The sequence below is a fragment of the Equus przewalskii genome, chromosome 18 (genome assembly GCF_037783145.1).
Source record: "Equus przewalskii isolate Varuska chromosome 18, EquPr2, whole genome shotgun sequence".
Lineage (NCBI taxonomy): Eukaryota > Metazoa > Chordata > Mammalia > Perissodactyla > Equidae > Equus > Equus przewalskii.
The window spans coordinates 25,442,498-25,457,150 of NC_091848.1; the positions used below are offsets into that span (position 1 = coordinate 25,442,498).

The window sequence follows — 14,653 nt, forward strand, 5'->3', positions numbered from 1 at the left end:
CAAGTCCTCTCTTAATAAAATTTGGGTTAGTATGAGTGGATTTCTGTTGCTGGCATCCAAAGTCTCTTGGCTAAGATAGGGTTTTGCAGGAATGAGAGCATGGGGCAGAGGTCCTATGGTGGGAAGTTCTAAGTTTAAGTTTTGGAAATAATACAGTTGTGTGTTGATGTCTAAATCAGAGTGGAGGTGACTCCCTCAAGTCCCTAAGGATGAGTCCACTCCATTCTGTTCAACAGACATTTATTGGGCACCCGCTTTGGGCCTGATTGTGCTAGGTCCTGGGGCAGCAAAGACAAATCAGTGCTGCTCTTGTGGCACTCACAGTCTCGGAGGGGATACAGACGTAGAAACATACTACAATACGGCGTAATAAAAGCAGTGATGGAAACACGTACAAAGTCAGTGGCAAAGTGGGTGGTAGAAGGGAGCCATGGAAAAGCAAGCAAGGGGGACTTTGAACCCACAGCTTGGCGTCATCTAGTAATGCTGGAGGGTCCTGGAGGGTTTTAGCCAAGGTGCTAAAACAGGGGAGTCAGGGAAAGCAAAATCTCCTAGGCTTCAGGATAGGTGGGCTTGCTGAAGAATGGTGTTGGGGCCATGTGTAAGGTGTGATGAGGAGTAAGAAAAAGAGCCAACCTCTCTTCTTCCTAGGGGGTCCTGGGAAATGGCCAGTGGGCCTCCAGAGACATAATAACAAAGGCGCCTGGGAGAGAAGTCTAAGGCAGAGATGGTGGGTGCCTCCATGGAAATGGACTGTGGCTGGGCGTAGAGGGGAGGTCTTTACTCACAACCAAACATGGTTCCACAGGGCTCACAAGACAGTGTTTATTTAATAAATATTTCCTGAGCACAGACTATATTGTAGGTACCTCACTAGGCACGCACCCCCTGCCTTGCAGAGCAAGAAGACAGACATTAATCAAATAATCACACAAATAAATATTTTTAAAATACAACTTAAAAAGTGCTAAAAAGGAGAGGTACGGTGTGCTACGTGGAGAAATGAGGTCCAAGAAGACTTCCCTGAAGTGACAATCAAGCTAAGCAGGAGATAATTGGTGAAGACGGGAGGGAAGAGGGTAGGCTGCAATTTAATTGGATTTGGGATTCAGACAGATACACTGACCAAGAGAAGGGGAGAGAGGCAGAGATAACAAGAGACAGTGAAAGGTTCCAGGGGCCTTGGGAGAAAGACTCTGAGAAGAGAGGGACCACACTTGTAACTGTCTTCATTTCTCCCGATCACTGTTATATGAAACTCATTGAAATTCACTTCCACTCCAGTGAACAAATTTCCTTCCTTCCTTTACTCATCCATTTATCCATTCATTCATCCATTTGTTCATCCATCCACCCATTCCACAGCGAGCCAGGTAATGTGCCATGAGACACTAGGAGAAGAAGCTAAGAGAGATCCACTGGGCCAAGAAGTTTCTAAATTGATAGAAATTCTATTCTTGGCATTTTCTTGCTGTTGTTTTGACCCCCTGCTTACCAGGCAAGGCAAAGAGGACAAAGAAGTGACCGTGCTAATCAAAATACAGGACCAGTAAAACGCTACAAAGAAATCAGGGCTTATCAGCACACTGATCTCTCTGCCCACAATTGCTGAGCAAACATGGGCAGGAGGAAGGTTGATAAGATGTCCGAGTGGGCAGGAGCATCACTGAGCATTACTGCTGTCAGAGTTCAGCCATTCACTGCAGGCATTACTCACTTAAGTGAAATAGACTCCATATTTGCTACCTATATAAATCTGTAAGATGTGCCACACAGGAATATATTTACAGAGTTCTATAATTTATGAAATAGAGAGTCCACTTCTTTAAAATAAAGGCTGCTCTCACAGGAAACAGTAGAAGAACCGTCATTTGGATGAGGAGGAAGTTACGAGTGGGACTTGTGACACTCAGGAATCCCAGGAACCTTTCCTCAGTGGCCGCAGTTATGGGATGGGTGGTGTCCACCCCTCTGGCTCTGTCACTGTACTGGGCATCTGACCACAGGGACCATCGTCTCTTGGTTCTGACATCTCTGGCCTTGGCCCTCTGGGGCCTCTTGACTTGGCTGCTGTTGTCATTCCAGATTCACAGATCACACCTACCCCTGGAGAAGCCTAAGAATTCCTCAGACTGAAGGCTTCAGATGCTCCAACAGGCAAACCGGTTCATGCTTTGAATTCCCATGTTAACAAAACAAGCTAACATTACTCCAAAAGTTAACATTAATTACCTCTAACACGTGGGATTATGGATAGCACGTTTTCACTTTGCATCTATGCATTTTCTAAATTTCCTTCAATAATCATGGATTGCATTAGTAATAAGGAAAAAGAAACATTTGTTAAGAATTGCTTAAAATGAAGATTGCCTATAAAGTGATCCTTCTTTACCTTAAGTGAAAAACGAGCTCTGCCTGCTCTCGCCTGCCTCTCTCTCCATCCCTGGTCACTGTGAGCGAGGCTGGCCCACTGCTTCCCCTGCCCGTCTTCCTTCCTCCTCTCACTATCTAGTCCCAGCAGCTGCCCTCTTTGCTGTCCCCACCTCCTCCTACACCAACCCCAATTTAGAAAAGGTGAGAAGCCAGGGCTAAGGCTTTCCTGCCATCCCAGAGCAAACAGCCCAAGAGAAAAGCTGATGTTGATTAGGAGAAGCTCTCTTATTGCATCTTAGATAAACCATATCAAAATAAATAAAAGCATATTCACATTTATCAAACCACTCACGGATGTGGCACCCATGGGGTTTCAAATAGCCCTCCACACACTTGCCTCCCAAACCCACACAATAGCCCTGTGAGGTAGGTCGGTTTCCATGCCTTTCTACATGCGGGACCTGGAGGAATTTGGCACAAGGAAGGTGGAGTCGAGTCCAAAGTGAAGTCTCCAGTCAGCCCTTCCCTGTAGGACGCTGACTGACCGCCATCATGGGCAGAATTGCCGGAGTGACAGACAGCAGAATTGACAGGTTGGAACAAAGGAGGCCCCAGGACACAGCCAGACAAGGCACTGAGCTGTCGGGAGCCTGGCTATTTCTGACTTGCCCTACTTAGGGGCTCCCTTCCCCAGACTGTTTTATAATCCAAGATCGTTTGACATTTTGCAATGTGACATCCAGAGGACAACTAATGGAAAAACGCTGGTTATTCCATACTTTTTGTGCCTTGAGGAAAAGGCTAGGTGAAGCTTTTAAAAAGCCTGTAGTTGTAGCTTTCTTGATGTTACCGGTGCCCACGTGTCCTGACAACAGTTACATTTGCAACTTGGGGCAAAGAATAGGTTTGAAGACTGTTTCAATGTTTTCCATCAGCACAAGATCATACCGACACAGCTGGGGCCTATAAAAATAAGACAAAATACCCTTGTCAATAAAAATACCCCATTCTAGTAAAGTAAGTTGCACTATAGCCTTAGGATATAAAATTATGTAGCAATTATTTCTAACGTTATAGGAAAATTCTTATGGTAAATAAGCAAAGCAATATTAACAGCAACAAGAAAGCAGGATGTAAAATTTTATTTACTACATAACTTCAACTAGGCTTAAAAATCATAATAGAAAGACATTTAGAAAGAAATAACCAAAAATATTAACAGTGGTTGCCTCTGAATAATGTCATGATGGGAGAGATTTTTCTGCTTCTTCACACTTTCTGTACTTTCCAGATTTTATAAAATGAACATGTCTTCCTGGGACAATCAGGAAAAAAAGTATTAAAAAGTCCCACAGTTTTAAGATGTAATGAATATCCTCTCAGAAGAAACTTGCATTATTAAATGTTCTAGGGAACCCTAAACTTTCAGGAAAAAGCAATTTATAAAGTACCAACTGCTCACATCATTCCTTGTCTCTCTCCATCCATAGACTGGATGCTAGGACCAGATGCTGAAGGGGTGCTAGTCACAAACATACAGACCATCACAGCTTTGTTCTTTCTCCCCCTCTTTGTCTCTGCCTCCCTCTCTACACATACACACACATTGTCGTTTATTTTTTCTAAACCAATTGAGAATAGATTATTTACCCCTTAATACTTCAGTGTGTATTTCCTAAGAAGGAAATTCTCAGCGCAGTTATCAAATTTAATATTGATATAGTACTTTTATACTGTATCAATGAAATAAAATATTCCAATTTTTCTGTACCCTTTTTTATACTAAGCTGTTTTATCAGTTTGCCAAATTATATGAGGTTTTCTTTTCTACAACAAATTATCAACTTGTGTGGATGGAAACTAGACTTTTGATGTTGAACATGATGTAGTCTATAAAGAAGTTGAAATATAATGATGTAAGCCTGAAATTTATAAATGTTATAAACCAATGTTACCTCAATAAAAAAAAAAAAATACCAACTTGCAAGCAGTGTGGGTGAGTGGTTAGAGAGGAATTATATGTCTAAGCATATAACAACATTATTTCTTTGGATTATTGGGTCATTTATCACTTGTTTTTTCCTCCCCAAAGCCCCAGTACATGGTTGTGTATATCTAGTTGTAGGTCCTTCTAATTCTTCTATGTGACCACCACCACCACCACAGCACGGTAACTGACAGAGGAGTGGTGTGGTTCTCAACCGGGAAGTGAACCCGGGCCACCAAAGTGGTGAGTGCCAAACTGCAACCACTAGCCCATCAGGGCTGGCTCCGGGCCATTTATCTTTAAGTACACACCAGTAAAATTTTCTTGGATGACTGGGCTACTTGTTTTTATCAAGTCTATTTTTGGAAAACACTTCTCTTCCTTCGCTGTGATTGATGAAGTCTTGTTGAAACATCAGACCAAGCAGATTGGACAAGAACGAATAACGTCTTTGGAAAACAGGGGCTTGTCAAACCCTGCCTTACAGCTCACCTCTCTGGATGGGCAAGTGACCTTAACTTCATTCGGAGAATTCTGAGCTTGTACTTCGGGCCTATTACAGATCCTGTAGAGAACACCAAGGAAATGTCTGCCACTTCATCCAGATCTTGGTTAAATCTTGCAAGTAGACTCACTTGGTGGTATTTCTGAAACGTTGTGGGTTCACTGGAAGGAAGAAATAATATTTTTTAAGTGGATATACATTGCTAATGAACAAAAACAGTTTTGAAGCCCACAAATCACTTGTAATTAGGTGGGCACTTGACCCAACAGCGTGTACTAGCCAACTTTCGTGGGCAAAGTCCGCTGGATTCCAAAAGACTGCATGAGTGAAGCTGCTGACCCCAGCACTGATGAAATGCTACGACATTAGAGACGTATGTGCTGCCCACTATATGCCAGACAGCATCCTCATCTCTTGATATGTCTCCGATCCACTAAAAAATTCTGCAAGGTGAGTATTATTATCTTCATTCTACAGACAAAGAAACAGATGCTTGCCGGGTCACAGGGCTTATCTGAGCAGTGCAAGGATTCGAATCCAGTTCCGGCTATGTTCAAAGTTATGGTCTTTCTATTGAACTGCATCACTAGAGGCAAATGTATGCTTTTAGCCAAACTAGATACTAAGCATACTAAGTTGTGCTTGAGCATATATTTTTTCAGTCCTGCCTCTCAAAAGCAACCTTAAAATAACTAAATACCAGGTTCCAATACTTTTTCCCAAATGTGTGGAGATGTTTCCTACAGTGGGAATCCCAAATTGAGCCTGAGGGTGCATTCACTGGGGAGGATCAGCTCGGTCAGTGTCTCTCCGGGGAGCTGGGAGAGCAGGCCATGGAGAAGTGAGGAGCCCTCCTGGGTTCAGGAGCAGGTGGCTTGCTCTAGAAATGAATCCTTAGTTTGGAGGAGGGGCTGTGGCTGAGGAGGTGTCTGTCACCCCAGCCTTACTGGAATCACGTCTAAGGCCTGAGAGCAGAAGTGCCACAAGTAAAACTAATCTGAAAGGTGCCAAGACTTTGGTTTCTAAATACTATCTCCACTAAAAGGAACCAGGGCTCCCTAGAGGAGTGGTTGAATCCAGGGCAAGGGCAGGGAAAGTGCAAAGTGATCCTGGAACAACCCACGTGCCAAAAACTAAAGAAGTGCTCAAAGAATGATGGAGATGTTCAAAAGAATATAGACTCGAACAAACACATAGACAAGGAAAACAGATCGGTGGTTACCAGAGGGGGAGGGAGTCGGGAGAGGGAAAGGGGGTGCAGGAGCACACATGGACAGTGATGGATAAAAACTAGACTATTGTGGTGAACATGATGTAGTTTACACAGATGCTGAAATATAATAATGTGCACCTGAAATTTACACAATGTTGTAAACCAATATGACCTCAAGAAAATAATTTTTTTACAAAAAGAATATAGACTCACTTCACACCCATTACAATGTCTACTATACAAAATAATAATAATAATACTAGCAAGTATTGACAAGGGTATGGAAAAATTGGAACTCGTGCACTGTTGGTGGGAATGTATTGTAAAATGCTATAACCACTATGGCAAACAGTATGTAGGCTCCTCAAAAAATTAAAAATAGGGGGCCGGCCCAGTGGCACAGCAGTTAAGTGTGCACGTTCCACTTCGGCGGCCTGGGGTTTGCTGGTTCGGATCCCAGGTGAGGACATGGCACCACTTGGCAAGCCATGCTGTGGCAGGTGTCCCACATATAAAGTGGAGGAAGATGGGCATGGATGTTAGTTCAGGGCCAGTCTTCCTCAGCAAAAAGAGGAGGATTGGCAGCAGATGTTAGCTCAGGGCTACTCTTCCTCAAAAAAAAAAAAAAATTAAAAATAGAATTATCATATGATCCAGCAATTTTATGCCTGGGCATATACTCAAAAGAATTGAAAGCAGGGTCTCAAAGATATATTTGCACACTGGTGTTCATAGTGGCATTCTTCACAAGACCCAACAGGTGGAAGCAACCCAAATGACCACCAATGGATGTCCACCAATGGATGAATGGGTAAACAAAATGTGATACACACGTACCCTGGAATACTATTCAGCTTTAAAAAGGAAGGAAATCTCGTCACATGCTACAACATGGAGAACTTTGATGACATTAAGCTAAATGAAATAAGCCAATCATTAAAAGACAACTGTTTGATTCTATTTATATGAGGTATCTAAAGTAGTCCAATTCACAGAAATAGAAGGTAGAATAGTGGTTTCCAGGGGATGGAGGGAGGGGAAATGGGTGTTGTTATTTAATGGGTATAGACTTCAGTTTTGCAGGATGAAAAAGTTCTGGCGATCTACTTCACAATAACTTGAATATACTTAACACTACCAAACTGTATACTTAAAAATGATTAAAATGGTAATTTTTATGTTACGTGTTTTTATCACTATAAAAAATGCATTAAAAAAGGCACAGAACAAGCTTGAAGAGCTCCCACTGGCCAGATTTGGGACAATTTGAATATCAAAATAAATAATGATAGTAACTGATTATGTCTCCATTAATAAAATAAAAATCCAGGTGTCCATATTGAGATAAACAAATAGGGGCCGGCCCTGCAGACGAGTGGTTAAGTTCGCGGGCTCGCTTCCGCGGCCCAGGGTTCCGCCGGTTCGCATCCTGGGTGCGGACATGGCACCTCTCATCAGGCCACGCTGAGGCGGTGTCCCACATGCCACAACTAGAAGGACCCACAACTAAAATATACAACTATGGACTGGGGGGATTTGGGGAGAAAAAAGTAGGGGGAAAAAAAGAAGAAGATTGGCAACAGTTGTTAGCTCACGTGCCAATCTTTAAAAAATAAATAAATAAATGAACGAATAAATAGATGGGGAGAAGAGAATGCTTTTCCTAAATGTTGAATTAGAAAAATCACCATTTGGCAACTATCATAGTAATAATTAATTCAACCACAAAACCTCAAAACTAGTGGGTAAAAGTGGAGGAGTAATGGAACATTTACATGGTATCAAAGCACCTAACCACAAAATACTTATTAATTACAAACGGAAAAATAGTAACTTTCCAGTAGAAAAACTTGGCAGAAACATCTTAATCAATTGACCCACCATAACGAAACAAATCCAAATTGTGAGCCTCCTAACAGGATGCCCCGAGACCACATAGCATCACTGCTGTGGTGTTCTTGCCAAAGATGCATAGTCGAAACCTAATCGTGAGGAAACATCAAACAAACCCATATTGAAGACATTAAAAATAATCGACCTGTAATCTTCAAAAGCGTCAAAGTCAAGATCAAGGAAAAACGAAGAACTGTTCCAAAGTGCAGACTAATGAGGCAGGACAACCAAATGCAACCAGTGATCCTGAATTGGATCCTTGAGCCACAAAAGACGCTATTAGGACGATTAGTAAAACTAGAATGGGGTCTCAGGATCGGATGGTAGTAATGTATCAATGTTATTTTTCTGATTTTGATGGTTAATTGTGGTTATGTAGGAGAACGTCCTTGTTGGTAAAAAATAGACACACGGTTGATGAGGCAGCGTGTCAGCGACTACTATTGAAAGGTTCAGAAAAAGAAAAGGTTCTTAGTACCACTGCAACTTTTATGTAAATTTCAATTTTTCACAAAAAACGCCAATATGAAAGGAGTAGTTTAACCAAAATCTCCTCAAAAAGGGTTATAAGCAGCACTGTTCTGGTCCTCTCTTGATCAGAGCGCAAGAAGAGCAAGAGAGATTCCCTTCCCGCTTCTCCAAGAGCAGGGGGGGAACCACAAGAGTGCAGGGACTGCAGGAGATGGTGACGCCACCTGCAGATGGCAGAACCTGGTGGTTGTGGAGGGAGGGTGGAAGGGGGAAAAGGAGACCTCCTGGAGCTGATCAGCTTGGCTATAAGGACAGGTAAGATCCCCTCTTCCACCTGAAGGGATGTCTGGAAATACCTGGGGAGGCACTAACCAAAGGATTGGGTTCATACAGGAGTGAATGGAGTGAGAGCCAGCGAACTATGGCTTATGACCAATAATAAGAGCCAGCTATCTGTTTCTGGCAGTATGGTGCACTAAATACGCTGAACACAACTCATAATGATGGATAACATTAAAACAAAAACAACAAAAAATAAAACTAAAAGCCTTTTAAACTGCCTTGAACTAAGAAGAACGTGAAGAATATTGAGAAATCCCAAAAATATGTGAAAGCAGAAATCCAAACAGATAAGAGGGTTGCTGAAATTCCCTTTTGCCGACCTTGTTCGAAACTTGGTAACCTTGAGCTTCATTTTCATGACCTCGCAGTGCAGTAGGACAAGAAACAAAGTCTATGGGCCGCTAAAGGAGGGGAGTTGAATTAAAGACCTCTGGCGGGAAGGGTGAACTAAAAATGAATTTGAAGTAAACAAATCTCGTACTGCCTCAGGGGACAGAAAATTCCCCGCCTCAAATCTTGGCACTGGCGCTGAGAAGCTGGAATGCAGGCTGCCCTTCCCAGGGATCCAGCAGCTCAAATTCGAGCTACTCGCGGTCCGAGAAACCTCAAGTTGAGAAATTAAAAGGTCCCAGGTTGACGGTATCCCCAGGAATTTGACAGAGGCAAATGCAAATCCTTTCCGGAGAAATCCTACTTCTACACAGATCCTCAAAGAATTCCCACACATAGACAACAAAATAAGAGCATTTGAAATTTAAGATAAAAAAAAAAAACGCTTTTGAGTTTCAGGCTTTGTGGCCTCTAGCCGTGGGCGGGAGGATGCGCTCGAGCGCAGGATCCTGGCTGGCCCGGCAGCGCCGCTGCCTGGTCCCCACAGCGAACGCGCGGCAGCTGCAGAGAGGGGGCTCCTCCGCTGGAGCCCCGCCACCTCGAGGAGCGGGGCGGGGTGGGGAGAGGGCCGAAGAGGCCGGCGGGTCCGAGTGGTCGGCAAGACTGGGCGTGCAGGGACTTTGGGCTGTCGGGGCGATCTCCCCAGAGGAGGCGCGTGCCCAGGGCAGACCCCGGGCACCTGCTGCTCTGCAGGCTGGGAGCCAGGCACAGCGGCCTCCCCGTGTCCCAGCGTCCTGATGGGACCTGAATCGCTAACAGCAAGAAGAAACAGGTAAAAATGCAAAAGATCGGAACGAAAAAAATCTACCAAAGACTTCTCAGGATTGTCAAAGAGCATACAAATCTGAGCTTAAATGTAAAAAATGTGATGCGTGAACTGTCGTACTCAAGCAGTCTGGCAAACACTTGCCTGTGACTATCGCTCTCAGCCAAGTGGTTCACTGTGGAATTTCAAACTGCCTGAGGGGTACTGGGAAACGTCGAGGCACAGAGCCAAAATGATACTGACCATGAAAGGAAAGAGTGAACGAAAGTCCACCGCTGAGTACTACTGTATTCCTCTTGTAGGGAAGGGGGAAATGTCGGGGGAGCAGCCTGACTTCACATAATGTCCTCCGGAAGAGCCAGAATATCACCCTAATGCTGCAGCCCAAGAATCACTTGCTATTTCAAATCAAGAAATGTGCAATGGTGAGGAAAACTCCCCACATTTTCCAGTGCCCCAGGGGGACCTCCCAAACTGAACCCTTGTGTTCACCTGTCTGAAAAACAGCCAATAAAAACTACGGAAGCGGGGGGCTGGCCCCGTGGCCGAGTGGTTAAGTTCGCGCGCTCCGCTGCAGGCGGCCCAGTGTTTCGTTGGTTCGAATCCTGGGCGCGGACATGGCACTGCTCATCGAGCCGCGCTGGGGCGGCGTCCCACATGCCACAACTGGAAGAGCCCACAACGAAGAATATACAACTATGTACCGGGGGGCTTTGGGGAGAAAAAGGAAATAATAAAATCTTTAAAAAAAAAAAAAAAAAAAAAAAAAAAAAAAACTACGGAAGCGGGGCTGGCCCCGTGGCCGAGTGGTTAAGTTCGCGCGCTCCGTTGCCCGGCGGCCCAGTGTTTCATTGGTTCGAATCCTGGGCGCGGACATGGCACTGCTCATCAAACCACGCTGAGGCAGCGTCCCACATGCCACAACCAGAAGGACCCACAACAAAGAATATACAACTATGTACCGGGGGGCTTTGGGGAGAAAAAAGGAAAAAACAAAATCTTTAAAAAAAAAAAAAAACTACAGAAGCAAATCTCTCAGGAAAGTAATTTTTAAAAGATGCATGACAATGGAATGAAATTAAAAATCAATAATAACAGAAGTAAAATTGAGAAATTCAGGAACATATGGAAATTAACACCTCGTAAACAATGACTGGGCGGAAAAAGAAATCAAAAGGGAAATTGAAAAATACTTCGAGATCAATGAAAATAAACACTTAGGAGTTACAGATAATGCAGTACTTAGAGGGAAATCTATAGCTGTAAATGCCTATATTAAAAAAGGAAGATCTCAAATCAATAACCTAAACATCTACCTTAAGAACAAGAAAGAGAAAAGCAAACTAAGCCTAAAGCAAGCAGAAGAAAGGAAGTCATAAAGATTAGAGCAGAAATAAATGAAATAGAGATTTAAAAAACAGAATCAACAAACCAAAAGTTGGTTCCTTGAAAATATCAACAAAATCAACAGGATTTTGGTTAGACTGGCTAAGAAAAAAAGAGAGAAGACTCAAATTACTAAAATCAGGAATGAAAAAAGAAACATCACTACCCACTTAGAGAAGTAAAAAGGACAATAAAATACTATCAACAGTTGTGCATCAACAAATTAGATAACCTATATGAAGTAGACAAATTCTTAGAAAGACACAAACTGTTGAAAATGATCAAGAATAAATAGAAAATCTGAACAGGCCTATAATAAGAAAAGGGATTGAATTAGTGATTTAAAAGATTTCCTGCAGGGGCTGGCCCCGTGGCCGAGTGGTTAAGTTCGCGCACTCCGCTGCAGGCGGCCCAGTGTTTCGTTGGTTCGAATCCTGGGCGCGGACATGACACTGCTCATCAAACCACGCTGAGGCAGCGTCCCACATGCCACAACTAGAAGGACCCACAACGAAGACTATACAACTATGTACCAGGGGGCTTTGGGGAGAAAAAGGAAAAAATAAAATCTTTAAAAAAAAAAAAAAAAAAGATTTCCTGCAAAGAAAAGCCCAGGCCCAGGTGGCTTCATTGGTGAATTCCACCAAACATTTAAAGTATTAACACCAATCCTTCACAAACTCTTCCAAAAATTAGAAGAGAAGGAAACACTTCCCAACTCATTCTATGATGCCAATATTATCATGATATCAAAACCAGACATCACACAAAAAAATACTAAAGATCAATATCTCTTATGAATATAGATTCTAAAACTTCAACAAAATATTAGCAAACCAAATCCAGGAAAATAAAAAAGGATTATACAACATATACAACTCCCACAATGACAAAGTGGGAGTTATCCCAGAACGGAAACTGAGTTTAACATGCAAAAGCCAGTTACTATAATACACCATATCAATAGAATTAAGGACAAAAACCAAAGGATCATCTCAAAACATGCAGAAAAAGCATTTGACAAAATTCAATACCCTTTCAGTATACAAGCACTCAACAAACTAGAAGTTGAAGGGAACTTCCTCAACGTGATAAAGAGCATTTACAAAAAAAGTTAATGTATACTTAATATTGAAAGACTGAATGCTTTCCCTCTAAGATCAGGAGCAAGACAAAGATGTCTGCTTTTGCCACTTCTATTCAGCTTAGAAAGAGGTTCTAGCCAGGTCAATTACACAAGAAAAAGAAAGAAAAGACATCCAGATTGGAAAGGAAGAAGTGAAACTCTTTCTACCTGCAGATGACCTGGTCTTGTAAACAGAAAATCCTATGGAATCTTCTAATGACTTTAGCAAGCCTGCAGGATACAAGATCAATATATGAAAAGTCAATTGTTTTCCTATACACTATCAATGAATAATCCAAAAATGAAATTGAGACAACAATTCCATTTATAATAACAACAAAAAGATTAAAATACTTTGGAATAAATTTAACATAGGAAGTGCAAGCCTTGTGCACTGAAAACTACAAAATATCACTGAAAGAAGTTAAGTAAGACCTAAATAAACGAAAGACATACCATGGTCACAGATTGGAAGACTGACCATTATTAATACAGCAATACTTTCCAAATTGATCTACAGATTCAACACAATCCCTATCAAAATCTTAGTTGCCCTTTTTTCTACAGAAATTGACAAACTGATTCTGAAAATCCATATGGAAATTCAAGAGACCCAGAATAGCCAAACAACTTGAAAAAGACCAAAGATGGAGGGTTCACACATCCTGATTTCAAAATTTGTTGTAAAGCTACAGTAATGCTGCAGTAAGCTACAAGACAATGTGGTACTTGCATAAGGATAGATATGTAGATCAATGGGATAGAATTAAGAGTCTAGAAACAAACCCTTACATTTGTGGTCAGTTGATTTAGACAAGGGTGTCAAGATAATTCATGGAGAAACAATAGTCTTTTCAATAAATGGTGCTGTGACAACTGGATATCCACCTTCAGAGGAATAAAATAGGACCTCCTACCTCACACCATATGCAAAAATTAACTCAAAATGGATCAAAGGCCTAAATGTGAGACATATAACTATAAGGACTTGTATCCAGAAGATATAAAGAACTCTTGCAACTCAACAGTAAAAAGATAAGTAACCTAATTTAAAAATGAGTAAGGCACACAAAACCCTGCACCCAGATGTTTAGAGCAGCTTTATGTAAAGTTGTCAAGACTTGGAAACAAGCAAGATGTCCTTCGGTAGATGAATGGATAAACTGTGGTACATCTAGAAAATGGAATATTATTCAGTGCTGAAAGAAAATGAGCTATCAAGCCATGAAAAGACGTGGAGGAAACTCAAATGTTTATTACTACGTGAAAGAAGCCAATCTTGAAAGGTTTCCTATTGTATGATTCCAACTATATGACATTCTGGAAAAGGCAAAACTATGGATACAGTAAAAAGACAGTGGTTGCCAGGGGTTGGAGGGAGGAAGGGATGAATAGGCAGGGCACACAGGATTTTAGGGCAGTGAAACTCTTCCATGATCCTATAAGGGTAGATATATGTCATCACGCATTTGTCAAAAGCCATAGAATGTAGAACACCAACAATTAACCTTAATGCATAAACTATGGACTTCGGGTGATAATGATGTGTCAATGTAGGTTTTTCAACTGTAACATATGTACCACTCTGGTACCAGATTTTGATAGCGGCAGAGGCTGTGCATATGTAGGGGCAGGGAGTATATGTGGAATCTCTATGCTTACTGCTCAATTTTTCTGTGAACCCTAAAATGCTCTAAAAAATAGTCTATTTAAAAGGAAAAAAAATGGGGGCCGGCTCCGTGGCCAAGTGGTTAAGTTCGTGCGCTCCGCTGCAGTGGCCCAGGGTTTTGCTGGTTCGGATCCTGGGCACAGACATGGTACTGCTGGTCAGGCCACGGTGAGGCAGCATCCCACATGCCACAACTAGAAGGACCTGCAACTAAGATATACAACTATGTACCAGGCGGTATTTGGGGAGATAAAGCAGAAAAAAAAAAAAAAAAGATTGGCAACAGTTGTTAGCTCAGGTGCCAATCTTTTTTTTAAAAAAAAAAAAAAGGAAAAAATGTATAAGGGATCTGAATAGACATTTCTCAAAAAAAAGATATACAGGGGCCGGCCCGGTGGCAAAGCAGTTAAGTGTGCATGTTCCGCTTCAGCGGCCCAGGGTTCGCTGGTTCAGATCCCGTGTGTTGACATGGCACTGCTTGGCACCCCATGCTGTGGTAGGTGTCCCATATATAAAGTAGAGGAAGATGGGC

General features: G+C 42.2%; 1 protein-coding gene across 1 annotated transcript in view; it reads right to left on the bottom strand.

The window, feature by feature from the left end:
- Positions 1-811: 811 nt before the first annotated feature.
- The window catches only part of LIPH (lipase H), a 49,326-nt gene continuing 35,484 nt past the window's right edge, over positions 812-14,653 (bottom strand). The window contains exons 9-10 of the mRNA XM_070582477.1: positions 4,853-5,026; positions 812-3,336 (exon numbers count right to left, since the gene is read on the bottom strand). Coding sequence (XP_070438578.1) covers positions 3,249-3,336; positions 4,853-5,026 — 262 coding nt within the window. The 3' untranslated portion in view covers positions 812-3,248. The remainder of the gene's footprint in view (positions 3,337-4,852; positions 5,027-14,653) is intronic.